Here is a 21,239-nt window from a genome sequence, read left to right on the forward strand (position 1 = left end):
GTCCCCTGCATTGGCAGGTGGATTCCTAACCACTGCGCCTCCGAGGAAGTCCTTCTCGTATGTTTTTAAAGCATTATTTACAATATGATTATATTTTATTGATTATCTACCACCAAAGTTGCCATTTAAAAAGTCTATATAGATTCTAGGTTGTGAAAAAGAAAATCTGCTTCCATTAACATCACTGAAAATAAAGATGATAGCCAAAACTTCAGACTCTTTTATTACCACATTCTAAAAAGTTTTTTTTTTTTGCCATCTTTCAAGTATTCAGCTTTAACAAATTTGAACATATACAAGAAGGAATATATTTTAAGATTTCTAATATTATTCTATGCACTTATTCATTTTTGATGGCTATATAGCTCATATATATTTCATTATGATATAATAATCAGGAAGTGGTATGTACGTTGCTGTCTGAATGTACAAAATAATAAAGAAGTTCATTTAGGCTAGTGGTTCTCAAACATGCATATACTTATTTTTTCCCCCCTCCAGGGGACAATGACAATGTCTGGAGACTTTTTTTTTTTTTTTGGAGACATTTTTGGTTGTCACAACTAGGGGTTCTATTTGCATCTAGTGGGTAGAGGTCAGGGATACTGCTAAATATCTTACAATGTATAGGTTAGCCACCCGTAGCAAAGAATTACCTGGTCGAAAATGTTAATAGTGATGAGGCTGAAGAACCCTGATTTTGACTTATAAACTCAAACACTACATTTGTTTAAAATACTGTCCTCTTCTACAGTAAACTGAGACAATCCTCTACTCCATAGGATCACTATCATAGTTCTCAAATGGCCACATATGTAGATACTTTAGGCAAGCAGGTATGTCTACTAAATCACTTGGTTGTAATTAACTGGAGTGACACACACACACACACACACACACACAAAAGAGGGGCAAGGGAAAGGAAAGGAAAGAAAGATGAAAGAAGATAATCAGGGATGGAGGAAAAAAGGGAGGGACAGAGATAGAGATAGACAAATAGATAGGTAGCGAGAGAGAGAGAGCGGGAGAGAGAGAACGCACACGCTATGTCCCTACTATTGCCTTACTAAAAATAATAAAATCTGTTTCCTAAATATATAGGTCTTGACTACATGAGAAACACTGAGACCAAGGAGGGATGGAGGAAACAAGAAAAAGGAATGATTTAAAAATATTATCCTACAGCTCAGACTTAACCCATTACTGTGCAGCTGTAATGCCATGCACAAAACTCATGATTTCAGTTCTAAGCTTATTAAACTTCCATGTTCTCCCACTAGGCAGTGAATGTTTAGTTCATATTTTGAAAAAGGAAGGAAGAGATTAATAGCACCTGAGAATTACCGTTTAATTAAGGATCATTAAATAGCTCTGAAAAAAAAAGTCTTTATAATTCTCAATTAGGAAAACAATCAATTGATAAACTAACTGGTTTTAAGAATATATATTATATATATGTAATATATATAATATATATATATTATATATAATATATATATTACACATATATATGAAAGGGGGGCAATAGAAAATCATGCAAATAATATCCAAGATACATTTTTTTACATAAGAAAGCAATGTCTAGAGTGTATATAGTATGCTGCCTTATGAGTGAAAATAATCTGTATTTTGTCTAAAGAAACTCCAGAAGAATATAAGATAAAAAACATTGCTTTGAGACACAAGGATGAGTGACACTGGGGGAAGATGGAGACAGGAAAGGAGTCAGACGTTTTTCACTCTATACATTTTCCTATTTTGATTTGTGAACCATGTGAATGTATTTCCTATTCAAAAAATAAATCTTGTTGACATTCTTGTTTGTTGTGTCCTCCCAGTTTTTTCTGTACCTATGGGTCTACACCAATTTATTAAAAAATTATTTTGCTATCATTTTCAGTGAGGTTTTAGGAGGTAATAAGATAAGCTATGTGTTAAATCTGCCAGGCTGAACTAAAAGTCTCTTTACTCTTCTAAAATTGTAGCTTTAAAATTACTAATTTGTAAAGCAATTATAATCCAATAAAGATATTAAAAAATAAAATTACTAATTTATTCTATTAGATATATAAGTTCAGTAAAGATTTCCCTTGTACTAAAATGCCACAAAAAGTAAATCCAATTGTATTTAAAATACATTCATCTCTTTTAGTAAACCAATTCTGATATTCCTAGAAGTTGTCTATAAACTTTCTTCTCAACTCATTTAAATAATAAACATATTTTGCTGGAACAAAATTGATTAAATCCAGTTTGAATTCATTTGCACATTCACTAAAATAAGGTAAGAGGCGAAAATCTCTATTTCCAGGCCTCTGGGACGTGATTTCAAGAGATCCTCAGAGAACAGCAGGTTGCCAAAGAAGTGGAGTGTGGTAACCCCTTATTCTATGTTGCTCATTTCAACAGTAGTCTCACAAATCAAATCGTAAGTACAAGCAAGCTTCAGAGTAGCAATGACAAGGATGAAGTTAATTTTACTTTCTTTAAAGTCCTGAACAACTAACTTAGGAATGGTAGAAAGCCGGGGAAGGGTAAGAAATCCTTTGAACTTTCCCATCTATTATTGAGCAGAATTCCTTTCTATTTGAATATTTTCCATCAATTACTAATTTATGTGAGGAGTTTCCCATCAAATTAACCTGTCTCTGCAGAAATGATGGCCATCTTCTCTGTAGTGAACACTTTTTTTTTTTTTTTTTTTTTTTTGCGGTATGCGGGCCTCTCACTGTTGTGGCCTCTCCCGTTGTGGAGCACAGGCTCCCGACGCGCAGGCTCAGCGGCCATGGCTCACGGGCCCAGACGCTCTGCGGCATGTGGGATCTTCCTCGACCGGGTCACGAACCCGTGTCCCCTGCATCGGCAGGCGGACTCTCAACCACTGCGCCACCTGGGAAGCCCTGAACACTTTTTTTTGAGCCACCTTATATTTACTCATCCTACTTCCAGTGGTAGCTCTTGATTTTTATCTGTGGCTCTACCTCTCCCTATGGTTATGATGAAGCCAACTTCCATCTGATTCTAGGGTGATGACAAGTTTTGCAGATCAGACCATGGCCATGCATAGACTCAGGCAGTTGGAGGTGACACCATCAGTCACTGAAATGCATAGACTAGCAGGGACTTCTGGAAAAAAAGACTTTTCTTCTTGAACTCGAACACAAGATGATATAAACCACATCTGGAACCACAGGAGACATCTGAAAATAGCTCAAAAATGAAGGCAAGTAGAACAGATAGCAACTGGATTCTGATGACTTGTTTGGCAAATCTTAGACTTGTCAGTTTTATGGGCTACTGAATCCTCCTTTTGAGTTAAGTTTTCCCTCACTTGCACCCAAAGAAATGAAGCTGGTACCTTTCCAATTATCAATAGCTCCAGAGAGAACATGTTGTTAAAACTACTTCTCAGGTTCCTTAGATAACCAAGCAGAAAATTAGCATCTTGACACAGAACATAATATAAATGTTGTGGGAAGTCATGTGCAAATCGTCAGAAAATAAAATCAGAATCAGAGGGAAGAGATCTCTGTAATACAAGCTATGGAGATTGACAAGGATCAGGATGGCCTAGAAGTATCTGACAAAGAGTTTTTTTTCCAAATTGAACTGTATTTTTATTTTAATCCATGAGCTGGCATTAAGAGGTATTACAATAAAAAGTGAAACAGAACACTGTATTATTATAGAGATACTGCTGAGGACACAGTTCCTGGTATCACACAGTATTTGCTTTATAAGGACTCAAGAAATACACTTACTTGAAGCTTCAGAACCTGATAAACTGTGTTCTCAACAACTGATTTGTTCTCATCATATTATAAATCTGATAAGATTTTTCTTTATACTGGGTGCTAGCTCAGAGCCAAGTTTGTGGTGGTACCCTTAACTCTAAAATTTCCTTTTTACACAGTCCTCAACATTTTTGAAGCACAAATACAAACATCCCTCCCCCCAACAACATCTTAAAAATTTTTTAGAATAAAGCTGAATATAAATAAACGCGGTAAGTAACAGGCCTGGTGTGTTGGCAAAGCACCCACTGTTTCTTCTCCATGTAAAATTTAGAGTTCAATTTCCTCTGGTTGTAATTACTTGGACAAGTTAAGCTGCTGACTGGCAACTTAAACAATTCTTAGCTTTTTCATAATTATACAGTATTCTCAGTTTCTGCAATTCAGAGAGTAACATACAAACTTCAAACCAGACTTTTTTCTTGCTTTCAACCTCAGTTTAATGTAAACTAACAATATATTAAGTTAAAAAGGCTTTCTTAAACCTCTTCTCCATGTTATGGAGGAAAAAGAATCAAATAAATATCATCAGCATCATCTAGATATAATCACTCTCAAAATCTGGTCCAGAAACTTACTCTACAACTTAAACAGATAGAACAGTTGGTACTGAAGAAGCACGTGGCATAACAATTAAACTCTATTATAGCCTGGACAGAAGTTTGGACTCTGACTAGATGGAGAATGTATTCATCAAAGAACTCACATGGCTGTATTTTTGATAATTCTTCCTTGGTCCATTTTCTGCCCAATGCCATGCACAACAAATACAATATGGGCAGTCTGTGATGGCTTGTCTTCTAATGTGGCTTCTTCTACATAACCTCTATGAAGTCTGGTCCCACTACTTGACGCTGTAGGAAAATTATGATTCTAAGTTTATTGTTTATTACAGAAATAGCATTTTCACAATATATTGAAAAAATAAAGAAATAAAAGGAATACTATGAAAAAATTTCACTGGGTTGGGGGGGATAAAATTTGTAAGATAAGTATTGATCAGTTCTAATATAAACTGCTGAACTGGACATGACAGCGAAGACAGAAACCATAAGGCAAAAGGAAAGAAAAAAGGATGAACTGAACACATAAAAATTAAAAACTTCTCTATAATGAATGTATCATGAAGCAAAGATAAAAGACAAATGACAAACTGCGAAAGTTTTTGCAAAATATGACACACAGTAATAAGTTAATTACGTAAGCATACAAAAAGAACTTATTCATCAAAAAGTGAAATGAATCAACCAAATAGCAAAATGGGCTAAAGATGTTGATAAAGTAACTCACAAAACAAATACAACTGACTAATGAACATGTAAATATTCAAGCACATCTATTATCAAAGAATTAAAAATAAGACAGTAAAAAAATTATCAGACTTAGAAAAAATTTTTGAAAGATTTTTTCATAATGCATTCACCTCTTTCCCAAGTACCAGTCCCTCTTCTCTTTCTTTTAGTCGAACTTGTTTAAAGAGCTATCTATTCTCACTGCCTCCATTTCTTCAACTTCTACTTAAACTTCAACCCATGCCAATCTGGTTCTGTCCCAGCAATCCATCTAAGTCACCGATGACCTACATCTCACTAGATCCACTGAAAAATGTCCAGTCTTCACCTTTACTGACACTATATTTCAACTGCCATGTTTTATTTCACAGCACTGCCTCAGGTTTGACTGCTTTTGTGCTTTTATAAGTAAAAAGTGTATTTATTAATCTTGCCAGACCATTCTAAATATATAATTATTCATTAATGAACACATGTTAACTCAGTCACCTTAAAAAGAGTTTAACAGGGTAGTAACTGGCACTAAATTTAATACATACTTAAAAAATACTAAAAATAAAACCTGGATCATCTATTTTGAACATAAGAGAAAAAGTTAGATTCCCAACATTTTGACAAACTCTAGTAATATTTAACAAATACCTTTAGAAAATCCCAGTTTTTGAGTAACTGTTCTTGCAATTTTAGATGTTGTTGCATCACTATAAAGATACACTTCATCCACACTGTGCCAGTCCACGTGGTTTCGACTCAGCTTGAAACTATGAATAGCTGTTGCAAAAGGAAAAACTAATTTGAAGGTCTCCAAGACAAACTTCATTTGTGTGAAAATTATAATACACAGATTTTTTGAATCAATATTTTAACTCAGTTCAATAAAAAACTATTTCATTGAAACATATATTGATGTGAAACAAGTAATGGATAGGGACTTTATAAGTTATTAAGCATGCTACAGGAAAAGGCAACTTGTTGGAACAACATGGAATAAACTGGCTTAACTACCATAATTTTAACCTCTATAGGAAATATCCTCTGATTATTAAAGAACTGCTTTCCCAGGTGATGTGGCCATTCCTTAGGACTAAGGGATATACACCTTCATGAAAGTTCTCAGTACAGTTGACATAGAAACTTAAGTTTCATTTCTTCTGTTGATTTTATTTTTTGATCTGTGAAAATTTCACTCAGCACAAGATAAAACATGACTCAGATGAAAAAAAAATTATCTTTAAACTGGGAAGAGAATCATCTAATTTATTAGAATATAAGGTATTTTTGGAACAGATACTAAAGCCAGTTATCACTGGATATTGCCCACCATAACAGAGCTCCAAGGTTGAAAGATCTTTTAACAAGAAATAAATTTTTTCCTACTATGATGTTCAAATTAGTATGGTTATTTCATTTCTGTAACCGAGGTATGCTTGGTGAAAATGAGCTCTTTAAAAAAAAAAAAATGCAAACCTATATCCTTCAGGAATACGCAAACTCTGTGAGGCAGGGACATACCTTGGTCATTTTGTATCACTAGCACCAAACACAGTCATAGCACAGTACTTGCCACATGTCACAAATTTAGTAACGTTTGTGGAAGCAACAGTTAAGAAAATTGTCAAAACTTGTCCACCAATTCACAGTTTGATGTCTTATTGTCTGAAGGACTTCAACTTTTCCTCTTTATCTCTTGTATAGAGGTAAGAAAAATTCACATACCTTCAGAAAACGAGCCACCTTCAAATCACTATGCCTAATTTATTTTCTTAAAATCCTCTTTAGGCAAAAATATCTCCCATTATATATAAAGACATACAGGTACAAAGGGATTAAGTGACTTGCCACAAAGCTAGTTAGTGACAGAGTCCAACTCTCCTGATTTGAAGATGCTAACTATGAAAGGATGGAGTCCTGGTCAAGATCTAAGATCATAAGACATTTTTGTGAAAAGCTATTCCTTACTAGAATACATAGAAAAGCAAATCATTGCCAGGGAAATGTACTTCTGAGTTATGGTACAAATGCCACTTCAAAAACTTACGAAAAATCTATTTATATCTTACTTACCTGCCAGGACACATTACTAATATTGAACACAAGACCAAGATGCAATTAACATAACAAACATGAATAACATCTTCAGTTGCAAGTAAAACATAAAACCAGTGTACAAACTCAGGTTTTAAATAAAAGAACTTTTCATAAATTAAAAAAAATCTTTTGCAAGAGTTTAATAATTATTTCTTTTTCTACTTCTATGTCTGATCCAAGTCAGTACTTTAAGCCTTTTAATCCAATGTTTCAAAACTGCATTTTGTTAAAATAGTTTTGAGCAACATACGCTTGAAACATTAAAACTATAAGACCAAGTTAAGCCAACAAAATTTTGTTTCTCTCTAAACCTTTGTGTTGTCTTAAAGCATCTTAATATTGGCGAATATCCCATTATTGAACTATACACATTGTTTGCAAATGTTTACACCACTTATAATTAACACTAAGCAAAATAATACAATGGATACATTTCTAAAATACTAGTAATTTCTATGCTCTAAATACAACCGAATGCTATAATCACAACTGAAAGCTACAAGCCAGGAATATAACTACATGGAGAAGTAAAACTACAATTACTGTACCTTGGGAACGCTTTCGTTTAAGACCTGCCGCATCTGTACTCTCCTTATATCCTCTCCATTTGAACAGAGAAGGGAGGGAGAAGGGAGGGAGGTGGTAGACAACTAAGAAAGCAAAAACACTGAGCTTCAAAGTAAATTTTAAATGAGGTTTGCCTTTTTGTTGTATTAACTTTAAAAAGTGAGTTGTATTTGACAAACATTATTCTAAATGCTTTATTTATATAATTCCTAATTAAAAATCAGTGCAGCAAAATGTTAGTTTAATAATGTTTATCAAATATATGCTCTACTTTTACTGAAAGTAAAAAAGGCAAATGATATCTAAATTTATCAATTAAAGACAACTATGTGATCACCATTTTTAATGTCTTTGTATAGATGGAATAAAAAAATAGAACACAGCATTTTTGTACGCATAAGAGATTTATAAACCACATCTTTACAATACTAAGGTTATTTACTCTCACCAAATTTGTGACTATGACACAGCCAACATCTGATGTGCAAACTGAAAATGCAATAAATAACCATCTAATGAAGCTTTCCTAAGAAGATACCACAGTATACATTCCACTAGATGCTTTCCCTTACTGAAGTGTAAATAGAGCCTTCCCACAGAACAAAATATTCTTTTCACAACTCTGTTCAAGTTGTTAAAATACTTTTAAAAATGAAACTTTTCCCCCAAAAAATTAAGTTGAAAGCTCTACTTTGAACTGACTTATTAGTGACAAAGTAATGAAAGATTTGTTAGCAACAGAATGACAAAAAAAAGTCATTAGTAAAAATGTATGCTGTGACATCTTGTAAGTGTAAAACAGACAACAGAGTAAAGCAGACAACAGAGTAAAGCCAGACATAGACTTGGTATTTGGTAAATCAGTAGATAACCTTAAAGTCAACTCTTTCCCTGTCAAATATTGCTAGTTATATATCAATAAATTTCTTTACATTTTAAATAAGCATTTATTTTAAAATCCACTTAGAATTGAATCTTAAAATCATTTTCTTTACCGTTCAGTTAATCACAGAATCTTTATGATTTAGCTTAAATTTATGTTCTAATACATTTGATTTTCATCCTCACTCCCTTCTACATTAATGTGACATTCAAAGGTTAAACACTGCTCAAATACAAAAATACTTAATTCCCGTTGTATAGTACTAGAAGTTAAAAAAGAAACCTGCTGTTACATACAGATAAGGTATATTTAAAGATATATGTGATAAAGGTAATTGAGAAATGCTTATGAGGCACTTACTAACTTTAACTGTATGTAATTAGATGACTATAAAAAAGTATAGACAAGAATTAAAAACTGGGTTGTAAAATCAGGATTATGAAAACATCTCATTGTCACAGAGGGGTGGAAAATGACAACCAAAGTAATTTTCTTCACTGAACATGTTTCTTCTTTCATGTGCCTTCTGGTCAGTTACTGAGGAGTAGATGTATCACTTGCAAGAAACATTTTCACACAAAAAAAATCCTTAGGAAAAAGCTAACATAACAAAGTAGATCAAACTTGGCATAAACTTGAGACTGTACTGCTCAAACAAAACCTAGATTTTATAGTTCTACTAGTAAAACTAACATGAAACAATTCCACATTTACTAAAAAAGAACTAGTGGGAAACACATGGACCACCTGATCACACTTAAAATTACATAAACACTTTCTAAAAGTTAGTCAAGATACAAAAATGAAAGGCTTTTTTTCCCCTAAAGGAATACTAATTTAAGGATTAACATAAAGCCAAACACCCCAATATACTAAAATCACAAACATATTTTAAAAATTTTCACAAAATTGGATAGACATGCTTCTTTACCTTCTTCTCATATTTAATTCTTATTTTCACTTGAAAATCATTTGCTTTGTTACAACATCCTCTAGCACAGAGAGCTTAACTTTTTTTCAACCCAAAGCAAAGGATAAGTACCACCATAAGTACACTAGAGACAAAAAGGTTTACTATCATTCCAACAAGGATCACTAAAATAAAGTTTTAGTTAAGAATTCTTATATAGTGTTAGCAAAAGTATGCATAAACACAAAATGCAACTAAAATGCTAATTAAATGCTAACATTTAATAAAACTTTTCATTTATGTATTAAAGTCTTACAAAGCAATGAAAAAGATTTTAAGTACTAAAATACAGTGTTTCAATAAATTTCTGTACTATAATTCATCTCTTAAAGAAATGTTCTTCATTATATAATTCTGAAAGCAGAGTATCAAAAAAAGGGGGTTGCTGGGCTTCCCTGGTGGCGCAGTGGTTGAAAGCCCGCCTGCCGATGCAAGGGACACGGGTTCGTGCCCCGGGCCGGGAGGATCCCACATGCCTCGGAGCGGCTGGGCCCGTGAGCCATGGCCGCTGAGCCTGCGCGTCCGGAGCCTGTGCTCTGCAACGGGAGAGGCCACAACGGTGAGAGGCCTGCGTACCGCAAAAAAAAGAAAAAAAAAAAAAGGGGGGGGGTTGCTGATGATATACTACTTCCTAGAATAGAATAACTCTATAACTTTTCCCTCTATAAAAGCTGGCAACCTAGATAATCTCAACCGCAAGGGAAGTAGGTTTGCACATCTCAAACCTACCAACTATAATGAGAAAACTTCTGTCAATCTTCTTGGATCTCAGAGAAATTAAATTAAATACATTTATAAAAATTGATAACTAAAAGCTAGAAGGTGGGAGTCCTCTTAGTCACCAAAGAGAAAGGAAAAGAAAAGCCGATTAGAAAGGGTTAATACTCCTTCCCTCTCCCCACCCCGGCCCTCCCCCTTTCAGACTTTTGAAATGATATATTCACAGTTTGGGATATCCTTATCCAGCAATAGGACAGGCATATACACTACATGCCAAATTGTTAAATGCTGTAAATCCTTAGAGATCCACTAATACTTGTGCTGTCATAGCACACCAAATTAGCCTGAACAGTAAAAAGTCCATTTTTTTTTCTTTTACTTTCAGCCTACCTGTGATTTTATATTGAATGTGACTCTACTATACAGCATACAGTTGGATCTTGCATTCCTAGCAAATCTGTCGATCTCTGTTTTTTAATTTAAGTGTTAGTTCACTTATATTTACTATAGTTTTGATATGGGTGAATTTAGGTCTACCATTTCCCATATATTTTCTTTGTTCTGTCTGTGTTTCTTGTTTCTCCTTTTGTTGTTTCTTTTGGATTAACTAAATATTTTTTACTATTTCAATTTCTCTACTGGCCTTAAGAAAAAACAAAACACCTTTTTATTGTGGAATAATTTTCAACCTACAGAAAAGTTGCAAAATAGTACAGAGTTACCATAATATCTTTCACCCAGCTTCTCCTAATGTTAGCATAACTATAGTACAATTATCAAAACTAAGAAATTAACATTGGTATAATACTATCAACTAAAATATTGACTTTATTCCGATTTCTCCAGTTTTTCTATTAATGTCCTTTTCTGTCCTAGGATACAATCCAGGGTACCATGTTGTATTTTGTTATGTTTCCTTAGTTTCCCCTAAACTACGACAAATTCCTCAGTCTTTCCTGATCTTGACACTTAAAAAATTTTTTTCAGCTTTACTGAGGTACAATTGACAATATTATAAGACATTGAAAGTGTATACTGTGTTGATTTGACATACATTGTGAAAGGATTCCCCCCATCTAGTTAAATATGACCTTGACACTTCTGAAGAATACTGGTAAGTTACTTTGTAGAATGTCCCTCAATTTGAGTTTGTCTGATGTTTTCTCATAACTGGATTGAAGTTATGCATTTTTTGACTAGAGCAGGTGCAGAACTACCCATTTAGTTCAACCATTTTTTTTTTTTTTTTACTGATTACTGCTTGCATAGATAAATTATAAAATGAGGGAAATACTACTCTAGTACTTTTAAGTATTTACAAATTTACTTATTTGAAGGCCTGGTTTTATTTGTATGATTCATCCCAGTGAACTTCTAGTTTTCATTTGTTAGGCTGCTAGATAAACATTTCCTAGCCTAAGAGGTGGGGTGGGAAGAGAATCATTTTTAATTTTAACTCTCAGAGAAAATGAAATCTAAATCACATAATTATACTTTGGGGGTTTATCTTTCTTTGAATGATAAAAAAGTTATGCTAAACTTCAATCGATCATTCATTCCTTCATTCATTTATGGCTATGTTGGGTCTTCGTTGCTGCGCGCGGCTTTCTCTAGTCCCGGTGAGCGGGGGCTACTCTTCTTTGCAGCGTGCGGGCTTCTCATTGCGGTGGCTTTTCTTGCTGTGGAGCACGGGCTCTAGGTGTGCAGGCTTCAGTAGTTGTGGCTCACGGGCTCTAGAGTGCAGGCTCAGTAGTTGTGGCACATGGGCTTAGTTGCTCCGCGGCATGTGAGATCATCCCGGACCAGGGCTCGAACCCATGTCCCCTGCATTGGCAGGCGGATTCCCAACCACTGTGTCACCAAGGAAGCCCCAACAGATCTTTTTAATTCAATGCTTACTTTGAGATTAGTACGATAATTAATAAGGAGAGAATAATAAATATATTCAGTGTATTTGTGGCAATAACTACCCTAACCAAGACATAGATAAGGGCAGAAGAAAAAGGAATTAGTATTTTATTTCATTAGTATTTTATTTTATTTCATTAGTATTTTATGTCCTTCAAGGCAATAACTCTGTTAAGTTTCTTAGGAATTCCCCAGAGCACTTAAAAAGAGTTCTTGAATATAGTACTTTAAAATTATTTTAAATTATTAAATACGGGATTGTACTCTATTGTATACTCTACAATACAATAATTGTATTGTACAATTTGTACAATTTTGTACAATTGTATTGTACAATTTTGTACAATTGTACAAAAATATTGTACAATTTATTGTACAATAAATACTCTATTGTACATCCTTTTTCAGAATGTTTAACATGCACTGTCTACTTTGTTACCTTGTACTTACTCTTTGTAACTTCTCATCTGCAGGCTTTGTCATCCCCAAAGGTTTAAAACTCCCTGAGAGCCAAAACCCTGTCTGTTTCTTTCACAAAAGTAACTGGCACAGTACTATCTGCACAAGGAATATTCAAAATCTTCTAACAATATGAAGAGTCAAGGCTTTATCCTATGTACATGAGAAGACTTAGGTGGAAAAGCTATTTTCCCCCCTCAGATTGATAAAATATGACATTTCAAAAGCTTGGAGGTAAGAAGTGAAATAATCAAAAAATTGTAATACTTTTTATCTTTGTATTATAAATTTGAGTTATTTTTCCAACAACAGTAGCTTTTTGGGCAGCAGATGTTCTTTCATTAAGACCAGTGATAATTTTCAAATGTACTACAGAATTTCCCATAATCTTCAAAGTCAAAAGTCACATTTTAACACATGAATGTATGCTTTACATAATACTAAATAATAAATAAAATGGCTGAAAATTCATGACAACAGTATATATACTGAATTGAATTTATAACCTTTGTTGATAACAAAACATGCTGATGTTTTATGTCACAGTATATTTAAAAAGTCAATTTTTCTTCCAATGAACCTCAAAAGATCATCATTTTGGAAGATTACAATACAAAAGTGTTCTAACATTTTAACAATTTTCTGTTATTACTAATTAGAATTTTACCACTCTTTAAAGCTAGCAAAAAATACTACTATATATAATATCCTAGACTGATACTCGAGAATTGACACAGACTCAAAGATATACTCATACAAACTATGTTCTTTTATCAGACTTATTTAAGTGACTGGATCATAAAATTAGGGCACTTTGAAGAAATCTGAAGTATGCTGCTCCATTTAACATTTCAGATTCCAAGTAGATGGGATCTAGAGATGAAACAGAGCTGATGACTAACCTCCACAGGGAGAATTAGCAAGTGGAAAAGAAATGCTTTGAACACAGTATGAGAAAGGAGACAATATACTTTTATTTTTATTTTTCATACTCATCCTTTTCCTCCTCCAAGCTCCTGGGTTTTTTCCATGCATTAATAGTAAAGAATTTGGGTGGATAAACTGGGTTTGTCAAGGTGAACTGCCATTTTTGAGGCAAGACTTATGGAGAATTAATAGAAAGGAAAAAATCCAGAACTCAGCCTTTCCCAATAGGAATGAAATTTTGAAAAGAGTTCAGTCTTTCAAATACTATGTAGTAGGCTTTTGTGGTTATTTTGATAGTGGTGATGAGAGGTTCCAAAATATTTCAGTCACTAATAAAAGATCAGAGATATACAAAATTTGCTATCTGTGCTTTAACCAGAGTATTGTCTTTATGGCAATCTGCAGGAATATAGATACAGTTCTGCTTTATAGATACTGAACTGTTCTTTATATATTGATTTGTAAGAACCTTGAGCTTGAATTTCACAGTGAAATAAGAACATAGTTGACTCCAGGGATTAGCAAAATGAAATATTTAAAATTCCTAGAATATGGTATCTGGCACATAATAGACATTTCTTAGATCTAATTACCAATTTATTTAGAAGCCACCATTTTCCTCAATTATGCAGACTTTTAAAGGTACAAAGATATTTTTACTTGGTATAAGCTAAAGTATACAGTTTCCCTGCATGTGTGTGTTGTGTGTGTGTGTGTGTGTGTGTGTTCAGAGAGAGATAAAACAGTAAGGAATAGGAGAGAGAAAAGACTTGGAACGTTATTAACAATAAGGGGGAAAAAAGCCAATTTAAAGCTTATTGTTTTGTAATTAATTATGTTATGTAATCAATTGCTCCCAACTACATAATTCATTTTTTCCAAGCTGCATTCTGTGAATTACTTGATCAATATTGAGTTTTTCTGCTTTATAGATGTTTTACAAGGAGAAGGAAAAAAATCACTTAATTCATAGTTTAATTCACTAGATTAAGTAGGGCTTGCCAAGAAACTTCCCAAATAAAGGCAAGCATGGATGAAGAAACACTTTTAGGAAAAAAAAAAAAATTAGAGAAATCCACAAATTCTAATCTACCTGTACTGTTATACTCACCGGAATAGCTGATCCCACTGCCTGCAGTAAATGGAACAACAGAAGTATTTTTAACTTTACCACACATTTTGAATTTTACTCAAGATCAGACACATAATGAAACATGGCAATCTTGGCTAGTATATAAGTATTTTAAACTATTGAAAGAAAAACTATCCAAATGCCAAATAAGGAAATATAAGGAGTAGACTGTTTCAAACTAAAAGTTGATACGGTTATCAATATGGAGACACCTAAAAGGGACTTATACAAAAGAAATTAAAGTTTTTTAAACTTCAGGAAAAGAACCAACATTAAAATATTAGCAAAACTGCTCTTTTGATATAATGACAAGGGATTTTTTATAAGTTCAATTTTCTTTGATGACTAAAAAGCTACTCAAAAGAACTAATTCAGAGAGCACATTATAACAATTTGTACATTTATAGTAAATCATGTGTCATGTCCATGAAAACACATATTAAGTAAAATAAAAATGGAAATAGTTCAGAAATTTATAGCAGTTTTAAATTCTAAAATAATAATCAAATGTTTGAAATAATCAAATTGTATAAATTCTAACACTTCTGAATTACTATTTTAAACTTAGGAACCACTCTAAACTTTATCAACAACTTACTTGGTTTACAAAACATATTAAATATATTAACTGGTCTTACCATCTTTTCCATCTATGGGTTTTGACACTTCAATATCAAAACTTTCCTGCATCTGCTGACCTCTAAAACAGCTAAGATGTTCTTGCTCAATTAAATTACTTTCTTCTTCTTCTAGCGGCTGCCAAGTACCATCAATAAACCACTGTCCACGCATTACTGGTATTTTATCGGACTCTGAAAAGGGAAATCACAGAATTATACGTTTTAGGATCCAACCTCTCAGGAAGTGAAATAGTAACTACAATTTTATATCTTACTACTGCTGTGGCAAAAAGACTTTCGTGATCCAATAGAATCATTTAAAGTTTTAAATTTCAGACATCAAGCCACAGTATATAATTTTGCTTACAACATATAATTTTACTTGTATTAAATAGTACACGTAAAAGGTACTTTGGCATTAGAAAGGGAGAGGAGCGTTACCTATGTAACTGAGGCCCCAAGTAACCAAAATTAGTAGGCTAAGGGGTTGACAAACTTCATGCAAGACTCCAGTGATAGTTCCAATGTCTTAGAAAATACTGAGATAAATTTCCACAAGTAGTTTAGAAATAATGTGTATTGTCATAGTGTGGTACATTTTTTAGGGCTGCCTTGGAGGTCAAGGGCTCCCAGCGAGTATACGGGAATAAGTGACACTTTTAATTACAGTAAATTCCTCAACCATTTCAGAAAAAAACTGAGAAAAAATTTCTTTGAAAAACTGAACATTTCTTTGATTAAACAGTGTCCCATAAACCTAAGACTTTTAGTTGCTATTTATAAACCACAACTGTTAGCTAAGTTATCTTGAATCCTTTAAAATAACTTTTTTAAAAACCCATAAAGCAAAAATAAAATTGAAACAACAAAACCCTAAAACTAAAAAGCAAAATTAAAAAAAAAATGAACCTTACTATACAGAGTTGGTGGTTTAACCACATATAGAGAAGTTATTTCAAGAGGATTCAAAACCCAGTAATTTGTATATACATATTAGGATATACCCCATGTACAAAAAGAACAGCAAACATATCTTAAAACTTTTGCAGTAGCTACGCTGTTATAATTGTAATAATATTGGTATTGTTAATTTGAAACTGTAGATTAAGATATATTAATTTTATTCATCATTAGAATACATTAATATCATAAGAAACCAAGATTTTTAGCACAGGTAAAAAGAGATACAAATATAAAAATCAAAGAAATAAATCTGTATTTTAAATTTCAATTAGAAATGTCAGCATGAAATAAAGATGTATATTTTCTATTAAAAAAAAATTATCCTAAGCTCTGTGTGCCAAAAAGGCCTAGAAATAAAGACCAACCCCGTATAAGCGAGCCCTCCTGATATAAAGATCATGATCTCTAAATATCATTTCCTTAAAGAAACGGCCAATTCCTGGTTTGAAACAAAATTTACTAGATGATCCTGAAACATCTTGTACCAGACTTATACTGTGATGTATTCAAAATCTCCTATTATGTGTTTCTAATTCTTCTTGCGTTATCCTTTATTCTGCTATAGCAATTCTGCTATAGTCAGATGTTTGCTGTGTTATTTGGTGGATAGATACTCAAAAATATAAATTCGTTGAAAATTTTGGGTTTTAACATTATAAAGTACACTCTGTTGTGTTTGATGATTTTTTGCGTGTGTGCTAGATTCTACTTTGTCTATCAAGATTACAAACCCCCTGAGCTTCCCTGGTGGCGCAGTGGTTGAGAGTCTGCCTGCCAATGCAGGGGACATGGGTTCGTGCCCCGGTCCGGGAAGATCCCACATGCCGCAGAGCCATGGCCGCTGAGCCTGCGCATCCGGAGCCTGTGCTCCGCAACGGGAGAGGCCACAACAGTGAGAGGCCCGCATACCGCAAAAACCCCTGCTTTCTTATTGCTTCCATTTGCCTGTGATGTTTTTGTACATCCCTTTATTTTTAACCCTTTTCTCTGTTTTAGATGTGTCTCTTGTATACAGCACAGAATTGGGTTTTGCTTTATGAAGCCATTTAAAATCTTTTAATAGGTGAGTTAAGCTCATTTATGCTTACTGATATAACTGATATGTTTGAACTCTCTTTTTCTATAATTACTATTTTTTATTATTCTTACTCTCTCTAGTTGATGATTTTACTTATTACTCTCTCTAGCTGACGATTTTGCTTTTCAAAAAAATTCTTTTGGTATTTAGGAATATTTGCATTTTTGGTTCTAGGGGTTACCTTCACACATGCATGTGTGAGTATGAATGTATTTTACAGTGTCCTAAGTCTCTTTTTTGTTTATTTAAACTTTTATTACCTGGTCTGTCCATTTTAAGTGGTATCCAAAATTCCCACTTATTACTTATATAATAGAGAATGATCTTATTCTATTTTCCCCTTTCTCTCTCTACCCACTTACATATAACAATTACACCCATGTCCCCACCACTGTTTTAGTCTTGGATCTACAATATATTAAATTCTCACTAAAGATTTCTTAAAATCTTTCATGTTCAAAGCTGCTTATCTATAGCCTTGATACTTGAAGGACAGGTTGGCTACCTTGAACTTTGTTTCCTTGAGTTTTAAAAAATGCTCTACTGTAGCCTTCCTTTGTATAGCATTCTAGAGAAGTCTGATGTAAGCCTAATTTTATTAGTAATGTGATTTTTTCCCCCCACCAGGAGGCCCAGAAAAAAATTTGCCTTTAAAATTACTAACAGTTTTACTAGTCTTTAAATTCTAACAGTTTATGACTCAGAGTTCATTGCTCTGAATCAATTTGCCAAGGTGGGTCCTTTTAATTTGTAGATTTCAGTTTTCCTCTTATTTCTGAAAAGTTTCCTTGGATTAGTTCTGTTCCACTGATTTCTTCTTCAGAGACTCCAATTATAAGTATGTTGGGTCTTTCTTTGCCTGTATTGCATTTCAACCACTTCCTCTCTGAAGCTTTTTACTTCTTTCTGCATCTCATTTTCATTCTTTTGGTTGTTTTCCTTCCTTTCATCAGTGCCCCTATTAGTATGTCCCTAAGTTTGTTTGAGAATATTTGGTTGGAGTGTTACAATACAGTTTCTCTCTGTTTTGTGTTTGCTTCTGGGGGAAGAACTATAATCAGTGGAAATGTACTGATCTCACATTTTCTGTATTCCTCTTAGAGTAGCTTTGTATGGCATTTAATTTATTTCTGTTCATGAGCATTTTATGGATGGACTTCTTAGTTCCAGAGTGTCTGCTGCTGCAGATTATTAAGAGCAGCTCCTTTAATGGATGGATGTTATGGTGGTGGCAGTGGTGGTAGTGGTGAGTGAAGACTGGATTGGTGTGCCTTGTTCTTCTTTCATTTCTCCAGGACCCTTCACTTTTTCCTTACTTCTTCTTTCCTCTTATTGCCATGGCTCCAAGGGGCAGTATCTTTTCTTTCTCCTCTCCCACCAGCAATGTTTCTCTGATGTTACTACTTCTGGTCCCTCTCACTTTCACACACCCTCCCTACAGTTAGTGCTATGAATTACCAAGTCCCAAGCCTGTGTTCGTATTTTGCCAGTTGTGTGGAGGACATTTTCTTTCTGAGGGTGCCTTTGTGCTTCATTTTAACCTCTAATCTCCTCTCTATTTTCACTGTTTCTTAAGCCTCTGCCTGCCCCCGTCTCCAGATTCAGAGGTTTATAGCAGTAACAAGAACTACTGTAATTTGCTGTTTCTTTACTTACAAGTAATTTAAAATTTGTGGTATTGTCTCTCTCGTAGTAAAAGGTGTCAGCTATGTACGGTTTATGTGTATGTGGCTTTTGGGGAGAATGTGTGGAGAGATTTAGATTTGGACAGCTGCCATTATCCTCCACATCCAAAAGCTCATCTCATTTAATCTTAACAGTAACCTTAAAGATAGCTATGACTTCCCCAGTTTTACAAATGAGTAAAATGACTCTTAGTGAACCTAAATAATTTGCCTAGAGGCAAACAAGTATTATGAGAACCAAGATTCTAACCAATGTTGACTCCAAAGTTCACTCAAACTCTTTCTACCACACAATGCAACCTACATTCTCAAACAGGAAAAGGTCCCTTTTTATCTCTCTCCCCAAGAAATACAGGCTAGTTAGTTGTATTCGTAATTTTTAAATAAATAATTTGGGAAATTTTACATTGCCAGGCTATTATGAGACTTACAAACCAGAGGCAAGCATGCCTCCCCATAAAAACCATGGAAGTAAAAAGTAGAGTTAAAAAGAGTAAAACAAGTTTTAGCACACATCTACACTCTCAAATCCTTTCCTCTCTTGAGCCTAATATTGGATTGGCCAAAAAGTTCATTCGGTTTTTTTCATAAGATGGCTCTAGTAGCACTTAGTCTTTCACTTCATTCAAAACAATTTTGTTAGATTGTATGTGACAGCTGTCATATCAGCGTGCATTTAAAAAAACTTATCAAAACTGGTGAATTTTTGTGTAGCTATTTTAATATTGAAGACCGAAGCAACATTTTCAGCATATTATGCTTTATTATTTCAAGAAAGGTAAAAATGCAACTGAAATGCAAAAAAAGATTTGTGCAACCTATGGAGAAGGTGCTGTGACTGATCGAATGTGTCAAAAGTGGTTTGAGAAGTTTTTTCCTGGAGATTTCTCTAAGGACGATGCTTCACGGTCAGGTAGTTCAGTTTAAGTTGACAGTGATCAAATCGAGACATTAATTGAGAACAATCAACGTTATAGCACGCGGGAGATAGCCGACATACTCAAAATACCCAAATCAAGCGCTGAAAATCATTTGCACCAGCTTGGTTATGTTCATCACTTTGATGTTTGGGCTCCACGTAAGTTAAGCAAAAAAAAAAAAAAAACCTTCTTGACTATATTTCTGCATGCAATTCTCTATGTAAACATAATGAAAACGTTCCATTTTATAAACAAATTGTGACAGGCGATGAAAAGTGGATACTATACAATAATGTGGCATGGAAGAGACCATGGGGCAAGCGAAATGAACCACCACCCACCACACCAAAGGCCAGTCTGCATCCAAAGAAGGTGATGTTGTGTATATGGTGGGATTGCAAGGGAGTCCTCTATTATGAGCTCCTTCTGGAAAACCAAACGATTAATTCCAACAAGTACTGTCCCAATTAGACCAACTGAAAGCAGCACTTGACGAAAAGCATCCAGAATTAGTCAACAGAAAATGCATAATCTTCCATCAAGATAATGCAAGACCGCACATTTCTTTGATGACCAGGCAAAAACTGTTACAGCTGGGCTGGGAAGTTCCGATTCATCTGCTGTATTCACCAGATATTGCACCTCCGGATTTCCATTTATTTAGGTCTTTACAAAATTCTCTTGGGCCTCCTTAGTGGTGCAGTAGTTAGGAATCCGCCTGCCAATGCGGGAGAAACGGGTTCGAGACCTGGTCTGGGAGGATCCCACATGCTGTGGAGCGGCTCAGCCCGTGCGCCACAACTGCTGAAGCCTGTGCGCCTGGAGCCCGTGCTCCGCAACGGGAGAGGCCACCGCAGTGAGAGCCCCGTGCACCGCAACAAAGAGTGGCCCCCTGCTTGCCGCAACTAGAGGGAGCCCGGGCACAGCAAGGAAGACCCAATGCAACCAAAAATAAATAAATTAAAAAGAAAAAATTCTCGGGCTTCCCTGGTGGCGCAGTGGTTGAGAGTCCGCCTGCTGATGCAGGGGACACGGGTTCGTGCCCCGGTCCGGGAAGATCCCACGTGCCGCAGAGTGGCTGGGCCCGTGAGCCATGGCTGCTGAGCCTGCGCGTCCAGAGCCTGTGCTCCGCAACGGGAGAGGTCACAACAGTGAGAGGCCCGCATACTGCAAAAAACAAACAAACAAAAAAACAAAAAGAAAAAATTCTCTTAATGGAAAAAAATTCAATTC

General features: G+C 34.6%; 1 protein-coding gene across 8 annotated transcripts in view; it reads right to left on the reverse strand.

Annotated features, from left to right (window-relative positions):
• DDHD1 (DDHD domain containing 1) overlaps positions 1–21,239 on the reverse strand; it is a 91,309-nt gene that overhangs the window by 36,830 nt on the left and 33,240 nt on the right. For 4 of the 8 annotated variants that reach the window (XM_030855006.2, XM_030855001.2, XM_030854998.2 and 1 more), the window contains exons 2-6: positions 15,379–15,552; positions 14,720–14,740; positions 7,723–7,824; positions 5,729–5,857; positions 4,501–4,648 (exon numbers count right to left, since the gene is read on the reverse strand). In XM_030855006.2, the coding sequence (XP_030710866.1) occupies positions 4,501–4,648; positions 5,729–5,857; positions 7,723–7,824; positions 14,720–14,740; positions 15,379–15,552 (574 nt within the window). The remainder of the gene's footprint in view (positions 1–4,500; positions 4,649–5,728; positions 5,858–7,722; positions 7,825–14,719; positions 14,741–15,378; positions 15,553–21,239) is intronic. The other 4 variants (XM_030855004.2, XM_030855002.2, XM_030855005.2 and 1 more) reach the window with 2 other exon arrangements.

Source organism: Globicephala melas, chromosome 2 (genome assembly GCF_963455315.2).
Source record: "Globicephala melas chromosome 2, mGloMel1.2, whole genome shotgun sequence".
NCBI classification, from domain to species: Eukaryota; Metazoa; Chordata; class Mammalia; order Artiodactyla; family Delphinidae; genus Globicephala; species Globicephala melas.